Source organism: Aspergillus melleus, assembly GCF_016097325.1.
Source record: "Aspergillus melleus strain CBS 546.65 chromosome Unknown contig8, whole genome shotgun sequence".
Classification (NCBI taxonomy): Eukaryota; Fungi; Ascomycota; class Eurotiomycetes; order Eurotiales; family Aspergillaceae; genus Aspergillus; species Aspergillus melleus.
This window is the reverse complement of record NW_025763377.1, coordinates 245,660-269,525: the sequence shown is the minus strand read 5'-3', so window position 1 is coordinate 269,525 and position 23,866 is coordinate 245,660. Positions and strand designations below refer to the sequence as shown.

The window sequence follows — 23,866 nt, the reverse complement described above, 5'->3', positions numbered from 1 at the left end:
ATGAGAAATGAGAAATGACAAAAGACCCTATGTCAGAACCAAAAAAAACCAATATCAGACGCAATATTTCGCCCCAATGCCCCGACCCCAAATCATCCCAATCATTTTTGGTTTTCTTGTAATATACAGGAACCATGAACATGCCGCGGAGAATGCAAGATTAATCAAGACGCCGCTCCTTTTCCTTTATCTCCCGTAATTTCTTCATTGCCCGTATGTCTTCGTCGGTCGCCTCCTGAGTGATGTTGGTTATTATGGTTGTTGTTGTTATGGTGATGATGGTGGTGGTGGTGGTGACCAGGGTTTCCGGAGGCCTTCTCCTGGCGAGCCTGGTCAATGGCCGAGCGTTGGGCAATGCTGTCGTCGTGGCTCTTCCATACGATGTTGGTGTCGATGGGGAAGCCCAACAGACGCTTGATCGTCTCCCTGCACGGAAGATTAGTCTTTATATTCGATTTCCCTCGCAATGACCGTCCAAGAATGGGAAGTCAGTAATTCCTTACCTGATCTTAATGTTTCGCCCACCATCGATCCGGGTCCAGACAGCCAAGACATCCTCTCCGCTCCGTACGCTGAGAACAGCACCGCAAACCTCGTCACCGGCCTCTGCGAATTGGTCACCGATCATGGCCAGGAGGAGGTCCTCCCAGTACCGATCAGCCACGCCCTTCTTCAACCGAACCACCCATTTTCCACCCTTCTTGTTGGCTTCATCCTCCCACACGGGACGGATGCCCTTCTTAAAGATGTGATAGTCGGAGACGGCGGGAAGGAGCGAGGGCCTTTTCAAGTGGGCGTATATCGACCAGAAGCTCTCTACCGAGGATATCGACGCGAGGGGGATGGTAGACTTTTCGTAGTCGGAGTATTTCGGCGTGGGAGGGCGGTACCAGATCACCCAGGTCGACTTGAGCAGGTGGTCTTTCGACGACAGCACAGCCGAGCTCTTGGTCTTTTCCACGAATTCCGGCTCCGAGGTAGGATCGCGCTTTTCGCCGCCCGGGGTTTTCAAGTCCGAAGATCCGCCGGGAGTCTTGGGGGCACCGAAGGACGCGAAAGCCCCGGATCCCAGACCGAATGCAGAGGAGGCGTTGGTCGAGGGGGAAGAAACGCCGGCCGAGAGAGGAGATAGGGCGTTGAAGGGATTCGATCGACCGTGGGAGCTATCCGGTCCAAAGCGCTTCGCCGTGCGGGGAATCTCAACTCTAGCGCCACCCTCTTTTCCGTCAGACCCTGTCATAGACAGAGAGAGCTTAGAGGTGCTACAAAGAGAAACAAGCCAATTAGTCTTCGTGGTAATCGAATTGGGGAGGCAAAGGCGGAAGATATGGGTATATAAAAAAGTCTTGGGGAAAAATGACATACTTGGATCGGCGAGTCCACAAGTTTGCGTTATCCATGGAGGTCGGTACTGAGACAGCTCAGAAAAAGAGCGGTCATCAGTGAGGAACGGGGAAAGCGGAGAGTTGTCGGTGTTCTGCAGCGAAAGAAACGAAACGTATGATATACAGGTGTGGGGATGCCCGGGAAAAAAGACTGAAAACTGAAATAGAAAAAAAAATTGGAACAGGAAACCACAAGAATAGGTGAAAAATTAATGACACACACAAATTAAACAAGGACAAAAGGACGAAAGAAATAGGGCAAAAAAGAGGAAGGACAGAAAGAATCGAAGCTATGACAGGATCGAAAGATTCAAGACGGAAATCGTGATCGTGATCGTGAACGTTAACACTAGAGACGTGGGGGGGGGTGTTGCAAGGACGAGGAACGAGCCAAGGAGGATGAAAGAGAAATTGGAAGCACTGAATAAGGTCAGGAGGAATTTGACGATGAGTAGAAAGATGAATTAGGGAAGGAATCCGATTGAATGTAGGAGGTGGGAAGAAAGAGGATCGAGGGAAGTAACTGTGAAGCAAGAGAAGTCGAGCAAGACAAGTTCGGAGTACAAAGTGAACAAAGTGAACAAACGGCTGGGAACCGGGGCCTGAAGTTGGCCTGAAGTTGGCCTGAAGTTGGCCTGAATGGAGCTCTGCACCTGTCCCCCACGTCGACCAATCATCGACAGGCCCGCCCGACCTGTCCGGCGCCATCGTTTTTCCATCTCCATCGCGCCCTTTTTTTTTTCGCGACCCTTTATCTTCTTCCTTTCTTCTTTCTTTTTTCTTTTCTTTCAACAAACCCAAGACCACCAACTCAAATCATCGCTGGCTGCAACCAGGTTTCTTCGGACACCTTCCACTGCACTGGCGATTCCGATGAGTGTGTCGAGAATAAAATTCCACTTCTAAAACCATCATCACGAGGGCTCTTTCGGGCTCCATGATGCGGTGATGACCTGTATGATGGGACACTCCCTTTCATGTCTTCCTTTTTTTTTTTTTATGAACTAGGATAATTTGTGTGGCCTGGATGACGGATGTAGCATTGGTACCAGTTACTGCTCATCTCATTCACGGTCTAGTAGCACCGCCATTGGCTTTCAGTAGATTCCGACGTCGCCTGTTGACGCGAATTAGGGCTATTAAGGATTAATGAAATTCCTTCTGAGCATTCGCCTTGGGCTCTGAACTGCTGGCTACAGGACAGATTTTCGTTCCAAGCAGTCCAGCTAGGCACATAGCCAGGACGTGAGACGATATCCCAAATGGTGCGTACGATTCCATAAACCTTCTCGCACAAGTCTTGCCATCCAACTCCCATGTTCCTTCTCATGACGAGAAATTTACATTCTCTGGTAAACCGAGATGCTCAACCGCTATCTACACTGCCTTTCTATTTCACAAAAGGTCAATGCTGGTCGAGCGTGAGGTCCAAAGGCAAAGTCTGATTTTTTCGGAACTTGGGAGTGATGGTCATGCTTGTGTTCTTTCTTGGGTAGATGGAATGCTAACGCTGTGGATATATAGTAGATTTTTTTTTTATTCTAGTCACGCCTTGTTAATCGTTCTCGTGTTGATGGTGATGTCGACGCATTGATTCGTCTCGTGTGATTCTGTCACGAAGAAATCCCGATCATCTCCGGCATGAAAAACCCTGTGTTGCCATGTTTTCTGCCTACGTACCATCGGAACACCCTCGTCATTGCGGTCCTCGACACAGAGGGAGTCTCACATAGTCTCCACGCTGTCTGGCCCAGCATAATCCCCATGAGAGCGAGAAATCGGAATGGTTGCAGAACGTCGGCGGTATTGTCGAACATACAACGAAAACAATACAACGTAAAGAAGAGTGATAAAAAGACGGTATGATATGGTACTTGTCACTGGGAGAAAGAAACATCTATACACTAAATGACCACCATGTCGGGGGGTGTCAAATAACCCATGGAATAAGAAAGACAAGATAAAAAAAAGATCCTTCGATCGCCGACGAAATCCCTTCCCGTACGCCCCGGTTGAACCACAGTTGTAAATGCATGCAAGTCGTACATCACCCATCATGCTTGAAGCAAGATAAAAAGAAAGAAAAATGACCAATTCGCAGGTAAATCAAGCAGTCGCTTCGCCGTTATGTGCCTATTTCATTGTAGACCTGGCAGATTGCGAGGCTCCTATGAGACCGATCATGCATCTCCTGAAGCACCAAATTAGCCCGATAAGGAACAATAGACGCTGTTGATAAAATGCAAAGATATAAGAGGATATAAAAGTGGCTCAAGATTCGGATACGAGATATCACAGCTCGGCGGCATCGGACTTGACGCGCTTAGGATCTCGTTCGCTCTGAGGAACCGACGGGGCGCCTTTCCGTTTCTCCTTGTCTTTCTGGTACTCAGCGCGACGAGCTTCTCGGTCTTTCTCTTTGCGCAAGGCTTTCGATTCGAATTCATGCCAGTCGCCTTCGATGTTCTCCAAGCTAAAAGAATGATCAGATGATAGGTCGAATAAATTTGAAATAGACAGAACATGAAGACTTACTCGATGGCCTGCTGCGGGGCGGGCTCCTCGGAGACAAAGTAAGGGTGTTGCAAGATCTCCTCCGCCGTTGGTCGCTTGGCAGGATCGTAGCGGAAAACCTGAGACACCAAGTCGAGAGCCGCCGGGGACAAGACCGAACCATATACCTCTTCGAAGACACGCTTTTTGCGCTCCGTCGGCCGCATCAGTTCAAACCAAGGCATCTCGGCAATGTCCGGCCAGTCGACCCGCGTCGGGGTTCCCAACGAATTGTACAGCTTTTCGAGCTGACTGATTTCACCTCCTTCTCCGGGGAAAACCGCCTTTTTCGTGAACATTTCCACATAGACGCAGGCTGCACTCCAGACATCGACCGCTGGCCCGTACCTAGTCTCACCCAACAGAAGCTCCGGCGGCCGGTACCATATGGTGATGACACGGTTCGTGTAATCCAGTTGGCGGCTTTTCGAGAAGAATCTAGCGAGACCGAAGTCGGCATACTTCAACAGTCCTCGATTACTGATGAGAATGTTGGCCGCCTTGATGTCACGATGTAAAACGCCGCGATGGTGGAGATAGTTTAACCCTTCGAACATCTGTTTCGCAAGGTCCTTCTTGTGACTGGGGGTAAGTGTAAAAGTTGGGTGGTTGATAAGTCCGGTAAGATCATGAGAGAGGTATTCGAACACCATGAAGCATTCATTCCGCTCTACCATCACCTCCAACAGACTGACCACATTATAATTGCGTAGGTGTTGAAGTAATTTGATCTCTCGAACGGCGGTGACGGGGAAGCCGTCCTTTTCGCCCTCCATTCGGATCTTTTTCAATGCCACCTTGTTCTGAGTATAGACATGGATAGCCTTGAAGACCTTTCCGTAAGTACCAGCACCGATAACAGACTCATTACCAGGCTTTCGGTGATAGACTGAATCGGATTTAGCGAATTCTTCGGGCAGACTAGGGCGTGGCTTCATTCGAGTCATGATCTTGGGTTGCTTCTTCGGCTCGGGGGTACGATCTCGCCGACGTTCAGGGCGGAAGTCTTGTCGTCGGTCTCCTCGTCTCCGCTCGTTACGATTATCGAAACGACGATCATCCCTCCGGTTGTCACGCCCATCTCGAGGTTCACGGAAGCCGCGAGGTTCGCGATACTCTCGTCGATCCGGCCTACCCCTATCTCGGTCTCTTTCGCGATGGCGGTCCCGGTCCCGATCACGGCGGTCAAATCTCGATTCCGGCTTGAACCTCGGCGGAGGAGCAGCGGACATTCGATTGCGAGGCGGAGGTGGTTCAGCAGCTCGAGGGGGAGGCTCTCGTGCGAGCATTCTCTGAGCCAGGTCAGGGACTGGTTTGGGAGCTGGTGCTTGTGTAGTCTTTGCTTTGAACGCAAAGCTGATCTTGCCTCCTTTGCTCGGCGTTGTGGTGTCCGTAGGATGTGTAATGGGGGGTGGCGGCTGCGCATCACCGGTCTCGGAAACGTTGTTCGAGTTTTCATTTTCTGGCTGCATATTATTCCTTGAAGGCTCAAATACATTACTGGTCTCGTTCGTGTCCCTGGGAGTTTGACCATCTGATGGAGGGGGAGGAGGTGGACTTTGTGATGGCGGGCCATACGCCGCACGAGGGCTATGAGAGGATCCTCGACCCCTAGCATTTGAACCGCCTCGTGAAAAGCTCCCAAAATGGCCCCGACCACGTGGGGAAGGACCATTTCCGTAATTTGAATGACCAGCCCCGGAAAATCGACGGTCGCCAGCGTGGTTGTGATGGTTACCACGGTATCCTCCACGGTAGGACGGGCCAGAATTGTACGAGTTGGAATTTTGATGATACTGGCTTTGGGGACCAGTCGGGGCGTATCTGTACGGTGATGTATGACTATACGTGCGAAGAATTAGCATCACCTAGAAAGACGGAACCTTTCTCTCTTTCAAACAAGAATGAGGGGGGGGGAAGTAAAATTCTTACCCTGGCTGCCCATGGTATGAACGCTGCGGACCATTCCAGCCACCCCGACCGGCAGAGTAGGGGGATGTGGGTTGGGGAGAACCGTGATATGAGGTGGTAGGCGTCACATACTGCGGCGACGCCGAGTATTGTCTCGAGTCAGCATGTGGTCTAGATGGGCGGGAATTCTGGCCGCCCTGTGCATCTGATGGCCGCCTTCCGTGCGATCCACGCGATGTATCGCCCTCCGCGGGAGCAGGAGCATAATCAGCATTAAAGCTTGGAACCGGGCGAGATGGGGAAGGAGACCGGAAAGAATCGCCCGTCATTGAACGGGCCGGTCTGCTTGGGTTCATGGTGACGGAGTCGCGTCGAGAACCGTAAGAAAATCTCGAATCGCCGGACTGAACGGAATGGCGCGATACGGATCGATATCGAGACTCTTCCTCGACGTCGTCTTCAGGACGAGGACTATGGAAACGCCGGCGGGGATTGAAAGACTTGCCTCCACGAACGGGGGACTTAGAGCGTCTGGGACGAGGGGAGGAGGGCCGTCGTCCACCTTCGTTTTTACGCCGCTCTCTACCCCGTCGTGGAGATCTTCGACCAGATCTACCGCGACCCGGGAAACGTCCACGCTTCTTGAATGGGAAGCCTCGGTCAAAGTCGTCACCGGGATAGCGATGCGACGGGTGGCTGGGATGACGAGGAGGGCCACCTGGGGACGGGCTTCGAGTTCTCTTGCGTTTTGGAGGCGGTGCCGAGGGCGAGTCCTCTCTTCGACAATCTCTTTCGGTCGGTCTCTCGGCCTCCCGAGGGCGGATGGGATCCAGGTCTGGGAACTCAGCCTGGTGAGGCGAACGATGAAAGGCTGGTTTTTGGCCGTGTTTTATTTCGGAGTGAGAGGGACCAGGGGAGCCACGAGCGGAAGCGGCACCAGGAGAAAAATCACGAGGGGGGCGACGCTCGTCGTCGTCGGGGTGAGGAAACGAGCGTGGTGGCGGCGACCGAAATGGAGGACCTGGTCTACCGTCCTTAGGTCGACGACGGCGGTCTCTGTCACGATTTCCGTGCTTTCCTCCCCTGTCGCGGTGTGAACCTCGAGGTCTGTGCCGTTCCCGATCTCTCTGGTCTCTAGTGTCGCCGGTGGTTCTCCACTGCTCTCTCAACACCGGACTCCTACGGGACCCAGCCATGTAAACCGATTCAACTGCATCAGGTTTTCGATAAAAGAAAAAGAAGAAGGTCCCGGGGGATCAGAAGAACTGGTCCACTCGAGAACGGAAGGATGCGCATGAAAGGGTAGTCGAGGGAAACTGTGGTGGAGCCTATCGTCCGGGCTTAGTCGGCGAGAGCGTGTATCGCCGCGTTCTCTTTCTCAAGGAAGTCTGTCTGGCGGGAGGGCGACTGGGTGGAGCGGAAGTCTGGTTTTTCCGGCATGCGTTGAATCTAGATGGGAGAGAAGAAGGGTCGAGCGTTAACTTCAAGGAGACCGAAAAGAATAAAAAGAAAAAAGGAAAGAAAATGAAAGCAGACCGAAGAGACAAGAGCGTTTTCTTTGGAAAGGGGAGAGGGTAAGACGCACCTCGAGAACCTTGATCTGTAGGTTGTGTTGCTCTATTTCTTCCTTTTCTTTTCTTTTTCTCTTTTGTCCCTCGTTTTTAAGGCATTTACCCGCGCGGTGAAGGGCGACCGGGGGAACTACACTGAGAGAGGGGGAAGGGGAAGGCAGGCAATAAGACCCCCGTGAATAATAACCAGTCAGTGGCGGGTGACTCCAACTTGGAACTGGATCAACCCACAAGCAAAAGGAGCTGGCGAAATAGTCGACGGAGGCCTGTTGATTTGGCCCTTCACACCCGCGCTGTCAGTGCGGCTCTACTACGAATGGCCTGGAGGGAGCCGGTGATGGAAACCACCGGTTTTGCCCTCGTTTTCAGGGACAATGACTATTCATCCTCGTCCAGCGTGACAACAATATGTGAGTACGCATAGTACCACAGCCCTTCTCTTTTTCGTTTTTGCTTCTTTTTCTTTTGCCTCTCTGCTGGGTTCAAAGTGTCGGCCTGGGCTTCATCGCCTATGCTAGCCGGGCTGGTTGGGACCAGACGAGCCGATCTCTTTTTTCTGGCGTCTGGTCATTAAAGGTGCTGCTTTCACTGTTCCCTGCTTCTCTGTCTCGATCTCAAAAGAGAGATGCAGTGACGTTGAGGCAGGTTGAGGTGCGAGGATTCCTCTTGGCTCGCTGCTCATGCTTCATCCCCCACCTTTTGACGCCCCTTGCCTCCGGGTTGTCTGTCGTTGGAGATTCTTCCAGAGATAACAGGAATAATAAACACAGAACACAAAAGAGCTAATCTACGGGGAGCAATAAACGCTCGCGATGTAATCGTCAAGGAACGCTGGACAAAATCAGTCTGTCGGTGCCGAGGCCGTACCAATCTCAGCTTCCACGAGTCGCCGTTGGAGTCAGTAGTAGCTTGACTTTCAGCGGTGAAATTAATTCACGGTCGCAAAGTGATTATCAGGATTATCACGAATCAATATCCGGTCGCACTGTATGTGTGGATGCATATTAAGGCCAATCGAATACGGCAGCCTTAATCTGTCGCTTGCTGAGGTCCCTGAAAGATCGGGCGCAACATTGATTCCTTGTGGCGCCGCCGCCAATGGCACAAACAATTGTCCTGTCCGGCATGAAAGATATGCAGGGACTATGAACGACGAAGGCTGCATTTACTGCAAACAACAGGGGGAAGATAAAAGTGAAGTTGATACCCACAAATCGGCAACATGCGCGATAAAAAGGTGGAAGCGACCGTCATCTGGCAAGCGGAAGCAAGACCCGGGTAGGGGGAACTGATAAGCCTAGAGAGGAAAACAGCTCTGGCAACTACCAATATTCGCAAGCTATAGACCGATGACCCAGACTGTTGTAGCTGCATACCACCATGCTAGTACGCCTCGCAGTCATCCATAATTCAGAAAACTCCAGAACAGTAGATCCCGTGGCGGACGTACCTGACGAGAGCAAGGTGATAATTTGCCGGATCGGGCACAACGGTCGCACCGCAAGGTCAACCATTAGTTGCGGGAGGGAGAGGGGCCAACAATTCGGGGTAATCATCAACAGCGTAGTGGCTTAATGTATGTCCAGCATCATTGTCTGCCAGGAACCTGTAGATTATGGGAGTGTAGAGTGATGGTCCATGACGTGTACGTAGACGGTGGGGATGGATGCGGATTAGCTAGGAAGTCGGAAATCCAACTCGGCGATCTGTCACGACGGTGATGTTGACATAGGGCGGACACAGCCAGGAATCCTGAACAGACTATAGAAGTAGAATCCAGCCATCATCGCGTCTTGGTGGAGGTCAACGCCCACGAAGAGACCCTCCAGGTATCTTATGTGTCGGTAGGCTGGTTGGCGGAGGAAGACGAGGTGAAGGTCGCCGGCCGCCTCAACAAGGCACTCAGGCACGTGATTCCAGTCAGCATTTTTATGCCTCAGGCCAAACATCGCTGACCCACTTCGGATCTTGTAACTACTCCGAGTTACCCTAATCTATAATGTCCCCAGTACACGATCACTCTCGACCATTTCTGCTCAAATTACATTTTTTAATCTAGGATAGCTACATCCATCATGTATGAGATAAAATGCAATCTCCTAAAGCCTTAGCAACTCATACGGTCCTAAGATGTATCCCCCAAAGCCGATCGATCAGCCACCATACAGGATACTTCAACGGCGAAACACTCTCTGGCAGATAAAGATACCAGTCATTCTCATCCACCAGACTGAGAGTACGCGACAAAACCGTACACTCATAATAAAGTGGATAAAAACCACTATCCTCCCAGTCAATGACCCCAGACACAACATACCACTGATCCTTGGAACTGGGGTCTTGTTTCACCATGATATTGGCAGTCCGAATATCGCCATGAGTGAAGACGGATCCATGCTCTAATATCGAAGCGTCGTGTTCCAGAAGCGAGCGGAGAAGACTGACATAAGTTGAACTGCCATAATGGCGAGCGGAAAACTGCAGGTCATTGTACTCTTTCGCGGTCGTGATACCTTTAAACGAGGCGCATTCGTCGACGCGAAGCTCGTGCAACCCCTCCCCACCAACCCCACCGAGCGGAGCACCGTCACTCTGTCGGATTGTCCTCAAACGGCGGAAGATACCATCCAGCTGGTGTTGTATGGAGACCTTGTTTTCATGCGATAGGCTGTTCCATGCTTGAGCCAAAGTTTTGTCGAAAACGTATGTCATGAATATGACGCGAGAGGGGCCGAACGCTATTAGTCCGTGAGGTCTCGGGGCAGGAATATCGGGCGCCTGCTTCATAAGGTATTGCATGCTGGTGTACTCAGTATAGTCTCCGTATCCTGCTACGATTTTGGCAATGATATCCTCGCTACACTTCACCACCACGCCTCTGATGGGGCTCTCCCAGAGTTTTGGTGACTCCCAGATGAGCTTTGTCAAGGCCGATACGAGTGTTTTCTCATCACCGATCGACCCATCCTCCTGCGTTGAGTACTGCGCAAGCAAAGGTATCACTTTCTCGGATAATGGATGGACGATCGTGGCAGTCTCCGCCAATTCAAGGCGTGTTCGGAACTCAGGACCTGGTCTTTGCTCAGCTTCTTTTTCACGCTCTCGCTTAGATTTCGGAATCGCCTTTGTGAGTCGGTTGATTCAGCGAGAATAGCCCGGTGAGAATGCTGATAGTAGATTGATTTCTGGTTCGTCTTTTAGAGTGTCATAAAGATCGTCTAATTCACGATAATTGATACTTGCGGGATAAGACACCCGACTGTCTCGAGCATGTCGATGTTCTTGAATATATGAGTCGGGGAACATTGAGATCAGGTCCGCCGCTGGATCCTTCTCTAACGCGGCCTGGAATTCGAGCATAAGTTCTCTATTCCATTGTGCGGCGTCAGTGTGGGACAGTGATGTTGTCGTTGTCGTTGTAGCATTGCTCATCTTGGTTGATTTGAAGGTAAATAGACTTGAAGAGATATTTAATGCCAAAGAACAGGAAGAGATCGACTCTTATAACCCCGACACATCCAAGGAGTTTCAAGAGGGTTGAAAGGGGTAGCGATGAAAGGACGTGTTGATACAGAAAGAGATGATCGTTGCTTGGCGCTCAATTCCCCCTCTGTCATTTGCGATGACTAAGTTGGTTGGTCAAAGAAAACAGTCTCTAGGAAACAATCAGTTCTATTTGTAAATGGGGAGCAACGGCGTGACAACATTTCCGAATTCGACACCTGAGGCGCAAAGAATGCTATTGGAGGGCCGGGCCCAGGCCCAAAAGGTACGACTCACCTCAGATTGTCTCATGTATTGCAGAAGCGAACAGATGCCCACGATACGACTGCACAAAGATGGTGGTCAGTGCAGTAGCATTAGGACTTCAACTGAAGGGCAGAAAAGGACTCTATACAATAACGAAGCAATTACAGGAGAGTATTTGGCTAGCAATGTAGTACCGGTCCTAGGTTCCCATATCTTGCCCCTTTCTAACGCTTGAAGCCTTGCAGAGCCCAAAATACAGAGACTGTTGTTGTCAAGAGCGTTCGACATTTTCGCTTACAGAACGAGAGAAATGTTCTTCTTCGTTTCCAAGGCCTGTCTCCGTACCTTCGCTCGCTTCTGGATGAGATCGAGGACCCTCCAGGTCCGCCAGCTCTCATCCTAAGACACCTCGATGATAATCTGTTGGATGCATCAAACAGCAAAAGGCTCACGCGACTCGAAGTCAAATATGTTGCGAAAAGGGTCCTGGAGGCGTTAGCTGTTCTACATGCGGAAGGTTATGTTCACACCGGTACGTTCCCTGAGCCTATGCCTCGAGGGCTTCAACTCCAAATAGCTGAAAACAATGACTACAGACATCAAACCAGGCAATATACTAGTGAACTATCGACAAAGTGAAGTCCGGTTTAGTGACGTTCAGCTTGCAGACTTTGGCAGTACCGTTCATATGGACTCTCCATACGCCCAAAATGGAGACCCCATCGGGACGCCTATTTTCAGGAGCCCTGAAGCCCATTTACAGATGAGGTGGAGTCCTGCAACGGACATTTGGTCTTTCGGCGCAATGGCAAGTTAGCATCGCGTTGAGCTCTCCTATCTTTAAAGACTAATACTTTATATTCATCCCAGCTCATAAGCATGATGTATGGGGAAGGGTTCCACATTTTTAAACCAGACGTTCCAGCAGATGACGACGAATACGACGTAAAGATTCTCATGAAACATCATCGATGCTTTGGGCCATTTTCCAAATCGTACGAGGAGATCGCCGACCAGGATAGAATCGCGGCTCTGATGTGGGTAATGCAGAATAGCCCTCCAGAGGCTCTTAGACCTTTTCGTCTCACGTCTGTGCGAGAAATTCATCAGGAGGACAAGGAATTTGTGCTAAAGATAATGAAGCTCGACCCAAGAGACAGGCCGAGTGCAAGGGCACTATTAGAAGACAGTTGGTTCTACCAGCCTTGAACCAATTTCAACAAACTGTACACGAACTTTTCTCTTACATTTCAATATTTAATAACTTTCCCTGAATCGGTGGGTAGAATAAAGACGTTCACATTCTGCCAACTCGACAAAAACCCTAGACTAGGCAAATATGCCTATACGTCAACAGAACTGTCGATAAACTCAAGCCTTTCTACTCCATTCAGTTAACTCTACAGCCAAGCTATTCATTAACTGTTTGATAACCGTCACTGCGTACATTATTCTTCTATTTATCGAAAAATGCCTTTATTCCCCGACATTTGGAATGATCAGGAAGTAATTGCTTTCAGCAGTTGTGGGAAATACTGACACCCATTATATTCCATTACCCGCCGCAATCGTTTGGCCAACATGGCTGTTGCCTTGCAGCTCCCTGTGCGACCATCCAGGTCAGAGAATGGTCCCCAAACACGTACTTCAGGTCGATTAGCTCCCACGCTTTCCGCGCCATATATGATGTAGAATTCCCAGCGCTCTCCGATGCTAATGCACCCTACCACTGGCGGTGGTAGGGCACTTCCGCATCGATGATCCCACGCCCAGGTAATCAATCCTGCCATCCAAACACCGAGTTGAACTTGCGCTTCGATCAAGTTTCCATCAGAAGCCTTGACTTCGAAGCCGGATCCAATAAATCGAGCGCCGGTATGCGGATGGGCGATGTGGCTGAAACACTCATCTGGGTATCGACAAGTCATCCTTTCGTACTCAGTCGACCACTCATCGGTCGGGAAACCGATCACAAGGTCAACTTTACGGTTGTAAGTGTCGCGTGCCGTGTATCGTCGTTGGTATTTGGAATCGACAGATTCGGTTTGGCTGTGTAGGGTCATTCCTGGTTAGTGACTGAGCAACGGCCTTGTAGGTACCTTCTTACACGCTCCAACACTCCAGAGGTAGTGTTTCTATCACACACTGTAGTAGCGGACGAACAACTTCAATAATCCATGAGCCTTCGCTTCGTAGTTGGGTGGCACATTTACACGACGCGGTGGAGATCTTGTCGATCTCGTGTGCTTCCGGTTCCCATCTATCATTGTTGTCCGCAGTCAAGAACTCCAGCAACTGACTCGCCGAGTCGCTGCCTGGGTCTGCCGACTCATGAAGGTATTTGATTTTCGGCGTGCCCGACGCGAGATTAGACTTGATACGGTTCGGACTAGATGACCGTTGTCGAGGCCGGTCGCTGGGTGTCAGATCCGAACGTGTGGTTATCGAAGGAGACAAAGTGATATCTTCGCAAAGTGGATCCGATAGCGAAGCGGCCTCTGCACCGGTGGTCAATGTCTGGCGAAGTCGTTTTTGTGGATCAGAACGAGACATATCTGACGGTGCGTCCATTCCCGTATGTCTTCGTTTGGCTCTGTCTTCCTGTCGGAGAGAAGTTCCTGGCGGGGTGAGGAGCGATTCCTGCACCCCGTGAGCATCGCGAGCGTGGCTATCTCTAGTTGGTTGGGATGTTTGATTGTCGGCGGCCACGCCCTCAATCCACTTCTTGATAGCGTCCCTCTCCATGTTTATTCATTTTTATTTTTGAAGATATAGAATGACATGCATCTATCCCGGTCCACAAGGACTAGCGGAATCTCTGTGGAGAACGTTATCGTGCCAGATCAGATGTGTTGCTCCGGCGACGGCAGAGCGGGAACTCCCAGAGGTAATTACCAGAGATGGTATACCGTATTTGATCACCTGGTGGCCATTTCTTATTGAAAAAGCTCTGATTCAACCAAAAGAATATAGTTATGAAGATGTAGGTTTCTCTTCTTTCTTTCTTATATTTCTGCAAATCCTAACAGATTATTAGAGAGGGATTTACTACCAAATATCTGCCCGATATAACCCAACGGGATAACAGCTATTAATAGTGTCTTAGTAGGCGGGTAGATAACTTTAATCGAATCACATAGATTCCGCGTAAGACTTTTTTAGATACTCTACTTCGGATATAATAAAAACTAGAGCTCCCGTGAACGTGTTATTTTCGATAAATTTTAGCTTGGTTACCCTTTCCTCTAGTAGGGATAATCAAATGAATGTACTGTACCTTGGAATGTCGATTTTTTGTTGTTAAACAAGAACCATGATAACAGTTCACAAGATAAGGCTGTTCTTAAGCCCCGAGAGTTTACAGACAATACTTTTCTTATATTGGTCCAATAGTTGAATTTCGAATATCTTTGTGTTAAGACATTGGAGGTTTTCATCAACCCTTTTGTTGTTCTCGCTTGCAGCGTCGGGGTGGGCTTCGCTTGTTCCTTCAGGACAATCGGCTAGATTTGCATTCAACCCATTCCCGTCACTAAACGAGGATAAATTCAACTAATGTTCGGGCGATCCAAGTTGACTGCATCGCGCCAATCGAATCCACTGCCCTCGATTGTATCCTTCATGGCCATGTCCCATCTGAGGTGGTCATCAGCCATGTGTGGCCCCCCTTCATCCAACGCGACGGCTTCCCGATACAACTTCGGGATGTCAAGCTCCCGGCGCTTCAATTCCCTGAGGACGAGTGAATCGGGCCGGTGCAGTTTGCTATCAGTTTGCCCGTGCCGACCATACGCTTCGTACTGGAGCAGTCCGACCTCTGCTTTTGGAACGCCTAGGATGTTCTGCATCTTGCGCTCGTGATGGAGAGGTTCGTACCGCCAGCGAATATATGACTGGACGACCTCGAGCTCGGACTGCCAGATCTCGCCGCTCAGCACACCCCACAGGACCGATAGGCTCTTCTGAGCCATCAAGAGACGCCGCATCGCGCCGTGCTCGTTCCCGTCTTCGTCTTCGTCCTGAAGCGCCGAGTCGATTTGCATCATGAAGAGGCCGGCTAAGAACAGATCCATGTCACTCCAGATTTGTCGATTTCGGATCGTCCATTTCCGCCGTCGCGTATCGGGTATGTCCATGAGAAACCAGAGCTTTTTGATCGCGGTGCCGCTCCCTGTCGGGACTTCGTAGCTTGTCCGTCTCATCCATTGCATGATCGAGTGGACGATACGCTCGCGGTCCATGATCATGGACAGCCAGGGGAAACTGGGCGCAAGTTCATTCTTGGGGCTGGGTTTGGGTCTGGGTTTACATAAAAGGGGATAACAGCGAAAGGGAAATGCATGGGCGGATTCGGGAGCTTGGTTGATTGATCGTTTAAGGATTATGAGTTCGGGGTATGTTGTGATGAATGCGTTCCAATTTTTCGAGCATGCGTATAGATTGAGTAAGTCGGTGGGCTCTAGATGTTCGGCGAGCATACAAGCCATCTCGACGTTGTCGGTGAAAGCTGCCAAAATATCAAACCCTTTGTGGGGGTGATTGCGGATGGGCTTCGGTGCATGGTGCCGGGGGGCGCGAGCAGCCCTAACCGTGTTTGACGATCGACGATGGGGGGAGTCACGGGTCGGTTTGGGTAGAATCCGTTGGTGTCGCGCTGTATGGCGGTGCGGATTCTGGATAGAACCAGCCTGCGTCTAGGTCGATGGAGCTAAGCAACCTGTCTAGCACAGTGTCTTCGGTTCAGCTTACAATTGGTCTAGCCGAGCTCTCTCCCTGATCGACCTCCATGTCATCAAAAGACTCTTGTCCCATAGCTCCAGAAATTCCTGGATCTTCCTCTGTAGCCCGTGTCTGAGAGCTGTTAGCAAACGAGGTTGGATGATGAAAAAAATCGTCCAGTGAGTCACCCACAGGGATTGCACGTTCTTCGGACTTATCTGGTCTTCCGCCTGGGCCATAGATCACTTCGTTCAGGTCCAAGGCCTCCGCCGCTGACTGCTCATTAGTCGGAAGATCAACTCTGAAGCTTGGAAAGGGTAGCACACCTTCGTACCGCGCAGGGGGGTTGATTGGCGCTATTACTCCACCTTCTGAAGAGAACTGCACCACACATGGATTCTCAGGCCTGTTAACAGGTCCTTGAGGTCTTCCCTGTCCAGTACTCGATCCTCGAGCTGGGGCACCCATTTCGCCTGACATTGAGATCATTTGCTCCGGAGGGATACCCACCAACCTCTGTTGATGATAGAGGTAAGCCTGCAATTGATCGCACCGGTTCATTTCAGCTAGCGCTCCCATACTTTGAGCGGGCTCAGTTTGAGGCTGTGGCTGGAATACGGTGGCTTCACGGTCATTGGAGGTATTTCCATCTTCCGGATTTCCCTCGAAGACGATGGGAGAACTCTGAGAGAGCTGGACTAGGGCTTCGATGGCGTCATTCTCGCCCTCAGAAAGGAAGCTAACCATTGCGTCTCGATCCTGTCCAGTCTCTGCCATTGTCTGACTTGTTTCAGGCGAAGTCCTTTCCTTCGTCGCAGTAGGTGTCTTCCTTGCACGAGAATTTTTTGCCTTGGCTGCTTTCTTCCCTGGCGCACCTTGAGTCACGACTCTTTGGGCTCTGATATCCTGGGTTGTTTGTCTTAGGGTCCTGACTCTGGGGGTGTTCACTGGCGGGGATTGGGCCGCCGTTTCTGTAGGAGTGAGCCTTTGCTCATCCAGCCGTCTTAGGCGTTCACGAAGCTCAGACACACCTTGGCGCAGATATTCTCCGGATCTCCTGATTTTAGCGATAGCTTCTCTGAATGACTCCACGCCTCGCTGAATTTCTGTCTCCAGTTCCAGGGTGTCCGGCGACGTGATTACACGAGACCGAGCCTGAAGCTCCCTAGCTATCTCCTGACATAGATCAGGTCCAGTTACCAGAGGCTTTGGCTTTCTCAAGATAAGCCTTTGTCCTGTAGGTTGGTCTTCAGAATCAGCCGTCGATGCTTGCGAAGGAGTTGAACAAGAAGCTTCCGGATCGGCTGTTTCAGCATCAGCAGAACCCTCTGGTTGATCACTTGGGTGCGTCAAGACTAACCTGGTCGGTCTGGTTATCTGCGCCGTTTCAGAACGAGCCTGTGGCCTTTGCACGGATGCAGATGACGCTGGAGTGTCGGGGTTGGTATCCCGTCTGGGTGCCCGCGACCTGCGCAACGCCTGTGTAGCTGCAGGCAAGGTTTCTGGCGCCTGGTTTCTAGTAACAGACCTGGTACGTGCAGCTGGGCCATCAGTAACCGGAGCCTTGCCCTTGTTGTTCTTGACAGGAGCCATGGTGGAGATTCAACACGGTAGTAGACAAGATAATCTTACCTGAGAGATACGGTTCAGAAAGGAAAGAGGATCTTTCGCGGTTCTCGTGCGTAAGAGGAGATCTTTGTAGGGGAAGAGCTAAGAAAATGAGTTAACTGTAAGTCCAAGGCAAGAGTAGGGTCTTGGGGTAAAGAGATAGTGTGTGCGAAAGGGCAGTGGTAAAAGAGAGGTAACACCTATTTATAGCCAAAGGAGGAGGGGGGAAAGAAACTGCTGGAGAAGTCCTTTAAGTCAGTGAGTAGGTAGTGTTTTGCAACCAATATGGTAGCTTATGTCATTGGTGAAATCACCAAGCACTAGTAGGAATCCCCCCTTCTGCTTGGATTGTTGTAATCACAAATGCATTGTTCAGATCACAGACAGTGAATTGTTCCAGTGGTGGGTCAGGCCATGGTTCAGACTGCTCATCAATGGGGTTTCCAGGTTATCTACGGTTCACTTTTCACTTGCTTTGCCTTTTCGTCTCTGTCTTCCCCTTGATAGAGGACTGACCCAAGTCAATCTGCATGCCAAAAAGTTGATGTGGTAGTCTGTAATTGTCCAGCTATAACAATGTCTTTCTAGTTAAACAGAATTAGACTCAAGAGCCAAGCTTGGTCACAAGTTCTTGCTGGGTAATCGGGTGTTGAATCACCCGTGATATAATTGTTGAAGAATGCTTTTGATCGTCGTCATTCCAAAAATAGGTGCGAATGCCCCCAAGACCACAAAGTATCATGCAAAATCAAAGATGTGTATGGGGAGTCTTTGAATATGTAATGAAAAGATGTGTCGTAAACAAGATCGGCAAGGAAACATTCCAAGCACATGGCGTATAAAGAAACAAGATGCCAAACCCAAGAAACCTGTTGAAAGGTGAACCACCAAAACTCCGTGAAACTCATTAATACCAACCAATGTTAAAACGGGGTAACAAGTATTTTATCGCAGACAGAGTGAAGGGCAAGAAAGGTCTATCTCCGATGCAGGAGAGTCAAAAACTCTTCGCGAGTCTTTGCGCTCGACCGCATGCACCCAAGCATGCAGCTTGTGGTGGTCGTACTGCTCGTCTTCTGGACACCACGCATCACCATGCAGAGATGCGACGATTCCATCACAACACCGACGCCAAGAGGCTTGAGGACCTCCGAGATGGCCAGAGCGACCTGTTTCGTCAGCCGCTCTTGCACCTGAAGTCGTCGCGAGAACATCTCTGCTAGACGAGCCAGCTTGGAGAGACCCAGCACCCGACGATCAGGGATATAACCGATATGCATCTGCGCAGATATGTGGTTAATGAGACATCCCGAATTCCGGAGAGATCTTTCTTACCTTTCCAGTAAATGGAACCATGTGATGTTCACATAGGGAGAAGACCTCGATATCCTTGACGATAACCAACTCGTCGTGGTCCTCGTGGAACACAGCGCCGTTCACAAGGTCTCGCACATTCTCTTCATAACCTTTGGTGAAGAACAGCATCGCCTTGGCATATCTTTCGGGAGTTTCGCGCAACCCCTCTCTGTCGGGGTCCTCTCCCACGCATTCCAAGATTGTCTTCACGGCACCTGCCAGCTTCTGGACTCGTTCTTCCTCTTGTTCCGGGGACGACTCCAACCGCGCCCTCGTGCCGGGGCCTGTTCGGACAAAACCGTATTAGATAGAAGGAACAGCAACAGCCGTGGATCGGATCGACCATTCGTCACTTACAAGGCCAGCTCAGTCCGTCGAAATCTATCGGAGGGAATTGCGTGTAAGGGCTCTCCGGACGGCTCGCGACTGGCGGGGACAACGGACCGGCTTCGTCTCTAGGGTCGCGGGCAGGATCGTTCAGGACCGGTCTGCGAGAGCCTCCTGATTAGCACATACTTCATCCAAGGATAATTGCGCACGAATAGCTTACTTCGCCGCAGCCGGTCTGCCGACCCGGCCGTCAGAACGGTCCGCTGACTCACCACCGGCATGCGTTGCGCTGGACTCGGGCGAGTCAAACTCAACCGGAATGCGAGGGGCAAAAGAGGACATGATGGAGGAGTTCAGACTTTCACGCTCGCGCGCATCACGATTGCGAAGAGAAGGTTGAAGAGGAGATCCGCCGTTCAACAGACGAGATGGAATCGCAGATTTCGGCTTGGGGCCCGTGGGGGGAGGGGATCCAGAACCCATGGTGGGGGCGTAGAAAGACGAGAGGAAATGGGATTTCGAGACGGAAGGCAGGAAGGATGTAGTTAATGAAACAAGAGGTTGATGGGAAAAGAAACGCGAACAATTTAAGAAAAATCAATCACAGTGTAGGAGACATGGTCATCAGATGAGCGATAAAAAAAAAGTAAGGATAATATTCTAGAAAGCGAAAAAAAAGTCACCGGAGAGAGCCTGGGAGCCTGAGGTTATCAGCAACACCGCCTATTGGTCCCCGCCCACGCCGATTCGGAGCTTATGTTCACCGCCCGCAGATGGACCAATCATGGGTGTCCGCCCGTTGAGGCTTGTCGGCGGGGGGATGAGTAAGCAGCTATCACGTTATTGCCGCTTCAGCTGCAGGAAGACAAGTAAGACTAGGAAAAGGGAAATTCCTGATTAATTGACTTGTTCTTCCTGATGTTATAAGAAAACTCACGGGGAGATATCCCATAGCTAAGAGTACTCAAATCGCTTGTTCTGGCTCATGGTAGTATAGAGACCCTCTATCATGGCAGATCGGTATCAGGTCCAACGAGAATCACATCATGCGAGTGCTGCTGCAGGAAGGTCAGCAAGTCTTGATCTCGCCGGTAGGATTGGCTGGCCTAATGCTACTAGGTCGGGAAAAGACCGATGCATCCGACAACTCACAGACCTTGATTTAACTCCATTCTGCTAAGCACTGCATTCTCCTGATATATATAGACCAGTCTCATCCCCATCTGATTCTACCGATCACCTCATTCAACCAGCACAGAGACAAAATGTCATCCACCTGGAACGAGACAACCTCGAATCACTGGCAAGGAGCAGGAGCGGCGGAGTTTGATCTTAGAAGTGGGCGACGGATAGCCCCATAAACACCGCAGGGCACTCGCATCTAACGGAGATCTATAGGTGACACAATCACCAAGCCGACATTGCCCATGCTGAACGCGATTGCCCAATCAACGCTATCCGACGATGTTTTCCGCGAAGACAGCACCACAAATTCCCTTCAACAGTATATCGCCGGGCGCACAGGCCATGAAAGTGCGCTATTGGTGATGTCGGGGACCATGGGCAACCAAGTGGCTATTCGAAGCCACTTGACCGAAGCCCCATATTCGGTTCTTTGCGATGATCGAGCGCATATCCTTCGATCTGAAGCGGGGGGAGTCAGTGCCTGGACGGGGGCAACCGTCTATGGGATTAAACCCGGGAATGGCATGTACATTACCCTGGAAGAGATCCAGGGCCATGCTATCTTGGGAGATAATATTCATCGCTGTCCGACTAGGCTAATCAGTTTGGAGAACACCATTCACGGCCTTGTCATGCCCTTAAAGGAGACTCGGCGGATCGTCGAATGGGCCCATTCTCATGGTATGAAAGTCCACCTTGACGGGGCAAGGCTCTGGGATGTGGTTGTATCGGGAGCTGGGACACTGTCCGAGTATACCAGCCTTTTTGACAGCGTGAGTCTTTGTTTCTCAAAAGGCTTAGGTGCGCCGATCGGCAGCATCCTCGTGGGACCAACCCGCTTTATTGACAAGGCGCGATGGTTCCGTAAATCAATTGGCGGGGGAATCCGTCAGGCAGGGATTATCTCGGCAGCAGCCAGAGTTGCCGTAGAGGAAGTTTTCGGACCAGAGCCCCATGGTGGCGGCAAGTTGAGGGATGTCCATGCCAAGGCTCAGAAGATAGCAGATATGTGGACTAATAGGGGCGGCAAATTGCTGTATCCAGTTCACACCAATATGGTGTGGGTTGATATCAAAGCGGCAGGACTCCAGCCGACGGATTTGGCTGATATCGGCAGGCAGAAAGGCCTGAGGTTGTCTGAAACGAGGATAGTGGTGCACTATCGTAAGTTCTCTGATTAGTTTCAATGACATAGGAAATGGTTCTTCTCACACTGTGCTAACAAATGACAGAGATATCTGACGAGACGCTGCGTCGGCTCGGCGAAGTCTTTGATCTCGCGCTCAACCGCAAGCCCTCCAAACTATAAGACTCTCTGCTATCTGATATGGGTTGCATGGAAATGGACATTGTTGTTAAGTAAATCAACATCGAAAGACTACTGTGAGCATAGGATAGACCGGCAGATACAAGATGCGAGAACAAGAACTCGCTCAAAAATTTAATATTTTGTCACTCGTCGCAGTAAGTTTGTAACAAATTAATACAAAAGACCTCAAGCCGATAGGTTTCAAAACCCTCTTTAAACAATATGGGCATCAATCAATCAAGGCTCAATCTCCTCAGTCGGAACGTCTTCCAGATCCTTGCCAACAATGGCATCAGCAACCTTCCAGACCTGTAGTAGATTGTCTTCGGCAGCGGAGCAAAGAACCCATGGGTCGTTGAGGTTCCAGCTGAAGTCGGAGATCCGGTTGGTATGTCCACCATGCATGAAGAGCCTGCGCAGAAATTCAGTTAGCGATCGATTCAAGGGCCCCGTAGAATAAGCCAGATCACATACAGCTCGGGTGGTCCATCCTGGGCATCGTCAGGAGTTTGCTCCTCGCCCGCTCGGCTCAGATCCCAGAACATGATCTTCCGGTCGTAGCTGGCACTAGCCAGAACGGCCTCCTCGAACGGATGCCAAGAGATCGAGGTGACCGAGTCGTTGTGGCATTCAAGTGCGTGAAGCTTGGTCTTGAGGTTACGGAGATCCCAGAGACCGATCGTTTTATCAGCCGAGCCAGTCGCAAGGACAGTTTCCGCAGCGGGGTTGAAAGCGACGGCATTGATCGCATCGCGGTGCTGACCCTCGGCCGACGCGGCCGCACGGGTTGTTTCTGCCTCTCGGATGTCGAGAATTTGAAGGGTAATGTCGTCGGATACTGTTCCAATGAGAGAGGAGTGCAGGGGGTGATACTGAACGTCGTTGACAATAGAGGAATGATGCGTGTAGGTACGAGTAGGCTTGAGGGCCTTGTTACCCTTCGTGAACGTCGTCAAGTCCCTTTTGATAATGGTCAACATCGGGTTCTCAGAGGCTGGATTGGGGGTCTCGTTAGAGCTTACCAGAGTCGGACAGTCTTGTCTTCACTACCCGTGACGAGGTGGCCTGTAGCATGAGGGCTCCAGCTGAGACCGAAACCCTCCTTGGTGTGTCCCAAAAGTTCCATCTGTGGGTTCACGGTGCCGGTGGGCAGACTGGGGTGCTTTGAGCGATCCCAGATCATGACTCTCCCGTCCGTACACATCGTGGCGATCACATTAGGGTTTTGTGGTTGATACCGAGCTTTGTTGACCTCGCCCTTGTGGTCAATCTTTTGGACGATGTTGAATTTAATTTCCATAGGCGCTTTCTTGGAGCTTCCGCCATAGCCACCGATTTCTCCGCGCTCCTCATCGTAGTCGTCTGGGTTGGGAGTGGTCGGGTTAGGAAGCTGCACGTGAGCAACTTGCAGGTAGTTCTGCGCGTCGCTCGACGTATGTGTACCGATCAACAGGCGGTGCGTGGAATACGGTTTATCGGGCACCCTGTGTTCATGTCAGACTCAAGAGCGATTCGCAGGAGGCAAGGGAAAAGCGCATACTCTTGCTTGTCGGGTAGCCATTGTGTCGTGAGAGTGGGCCACTCCAGAGCTGTGCTGAGAATCATATCATACAAGAACGGCGCATTCTTCTTCCATGTTTTGTATTCTGATTTTCGAAACTCTCTTAGCATCCATGTCCGATCTGAAAAGAGTGGATTAGGGCAAAATACCTTCATTGATGATCTTCTCCTCAGTACGCTCCTCCTCCTGCTCTTCCTGCTCCTCAATAAAACCTAGGGCAAAAGAAAGGTGAGTTGAATATTCGCGCGACAGACGATGTCGGGGGATCGCACCATCCTCGTAGGGCTCCATGATTCTCTGGGGGTAGTTGCTGATTGAAGGGACCGGAGTCCAGATAGGATAATTCGGTAGATGAAAAATTTATGACAGGAGCGATAAGTAACACCGGGAGTGTTACAGTAGGGGTCTGTGAGGGAAGCGCCGGCGTCAACGTAAAGGGTGGCAGGACTTGGAGCTGCGGTCGAGCTCTGCTCAGAAACGCGACTTTCCTGCCGGCGGCGCGTTAATGACCGCCCACGAAGGGCTAGTCCTCTTCGGGCCAAACAGGCTTGGCAGCGTCACTCGACCCGGCGGCCTCAGGCTGTCAAAGCTAATTGGACTTAGTCAGAACCGGGAAGACCTCGAGTCA

The 23,866-nt window shown here is 50.7% G+C and overlaps 9 protein-coding genes across 9 annotated transcripts; 1 reads left to right on the top strand and 8 right to left on the bottom strand.

Annotated features, from left to right (window-relative positions):
- Nucleotides 1-164: 164 nt before the first annotated feature.
- LDX57_012198 (eukaryotic translation initiation factor 4E) lies at nt 165-1,400 on the bottom strand (the record flags this gene model as incomplete). The annotated part of the gene is made up of 3 exons (XM_046093934.1): nt 165-426; nt 504-1,262; nt 1,366-1,400. 3 exons carry the CDS (start codon nt 1,398-1,400, stop codon nt 165-167), a joined length of 1,056 nt encoding a protein of 351 aa, XP_045949913.1.
- Nucleotides 1,401-3,677: 2,277 nt separating this feature from the next.
- Nucleotides 3,678-7,045, bottom strand: LSK1 (putative protein kinase; the record flags this gene model as incomplete). Its single annotated transcript, XM_046093933.1, has 3 exons — nt 3,678-3,858; nt 3,921-5,780; nt 5,871-7,045. 3 exons carry the CDS (start codon nt 7,043-7,045, stop codon nt 3,678-3,680), a joined length of 3,216 nt encoding a protein of 1,071 aa, XP_045949912.1.
- Nucleotides 7,046-9,467: 2,422 nt separating this feature from the next.
- On the bottom strand, nt 9,468-10,852 carry LDX57_012196 (uncharacterized protein; the record flags this gene model as incomplete). The annotated part of the gene is made up of 2 exons (XM_046093932.1): nt 9,468-10,543; nt 10,676-10,852. The coding sequence occupies 2 exons, from the start codon at nt 10,850-10,852 to the stop codon at nt 9,536-9,538; spliced, it is 1,185 nt and encodes a 394-aa protein (XP_045949911.1). The 3' UTR covers nt 9,468-9,535.
- A 2,421-nt stretch (nt 10,853-13,273) lies between these two features.
- Nucleotides 13,274-13,915, bottom strand: LDX57_012195 (uncharacterized protein; the record flags this gene model as incomplete). Its single annotated transcript, XM_046093931.1, has 1 exon — nt 13,274-13,915. One exon carries the CDS (start codon nt 13,913-13,915, stop codon nt 13,274-13,276), a length of 642 nt encoding a protein of 213 aa, XP_045949910.1.
- An 803-nt stretch (nt 13,916-14,718) lies between these two features.
- On the bottom strand, nt 14,719-16,666 carry LDX57_012194 (uncharacterized protein; the record flags this gene model as incomplete). Its single annotated transcript, XM_046093930.1, has 3 exons — nt 14,719-15,864; nt 15,920-16,021; nt 16,082-16,666. 3 exons carry the CDS (start codon nt 16,664-16,666, stop codon nt 14,719-14,721), a joined length of 1,833 nt encoding a protein of 610 aa, XP_045949909.1.
- A 478-nt stretch (nt 16,667-17,144) lies between these two features.
- Nucleotides 17,145-17,482, bottom strand: LDX57_012193 (uncharacterized protein; the record flags this gene model as incomplete). The annotated part of the gene is made up of 2 exons (XM_046093929.1): nt 17,145-17,193; nt 17,250-17,482. The coding sequence occupies 2 exons, from the start codon at nt 17,480-17,482 to the stop codon at nt 17,145-17,147; spliced, it is 282 nt and encodes a 93-aa protein (XP_045949908.1).
- A 992-nt stretch (nt 17,483-18,474) lies between these two features.
- Nucleotides 18,475-19,666, bottom strand: GCH1 (GTP cyclohydrolase I; the record flags this gene model as incomplete). The annotated part of the gene is made up of 4 exons (XM_046093928.1): nt 18,475-18,777; nt 18,833-19,137; nt 19,211-19,341; nt 19,404-19,666. 4 exons carry the CDS (start codon nt 19,664-19,666, stop codon nt 18,475-18,477), a joined length of 1,002 nt encoding a protein of 333 aa, XP_045949907.1.
- Nucleotides 19,667-20,448: 782 nt separating this feature from the next.
- Nucleotides 20,449-21,677, top strand: Tha1 (threonine aldolase family protein; the record flags this gene model as incomplete). Its single annotated transcript, XM_046093927.1, has 3 exons — nt 20,449-20,521; nt 20,582-21,532; nt 21,601-21,677. The coding sequence occupies 3 exons, from the start codon at nt 20,449-20,451 to the stop codon at nt 21,675-21,677; spliced, it is 1,101 nt and encodes a 366-aa protein (XP_045949906.1).
- A 237-nt stretch (nt 21,678-21,914) lies between these two features.
- HAT2 (WD repeat RBAP46/RBAP48/MSI1 family protein) lies at nt 21,915-23,529 on the bottom strand (the record flags this gene model as incomplete). The annotated part of the gene is made up of 6 exons (XM_046093926.1): nt 21,915-22,089; nt 22,152-22,637; nt 22,700-23,161; nt 23,218-23,323; nt 23,388-23,450; nt 23,511-23,529. The coding sequence occupies 6 exons, from the start codon at nt 23,527-23,529 to the stop codon at nt 21,915-21,917; spliced, it is 1,311 nt and encodes a 436-aa protein (XP_045949905.1).
- Nucleotides 23,530-23,866: the final 337 nt, after the last annotated feature.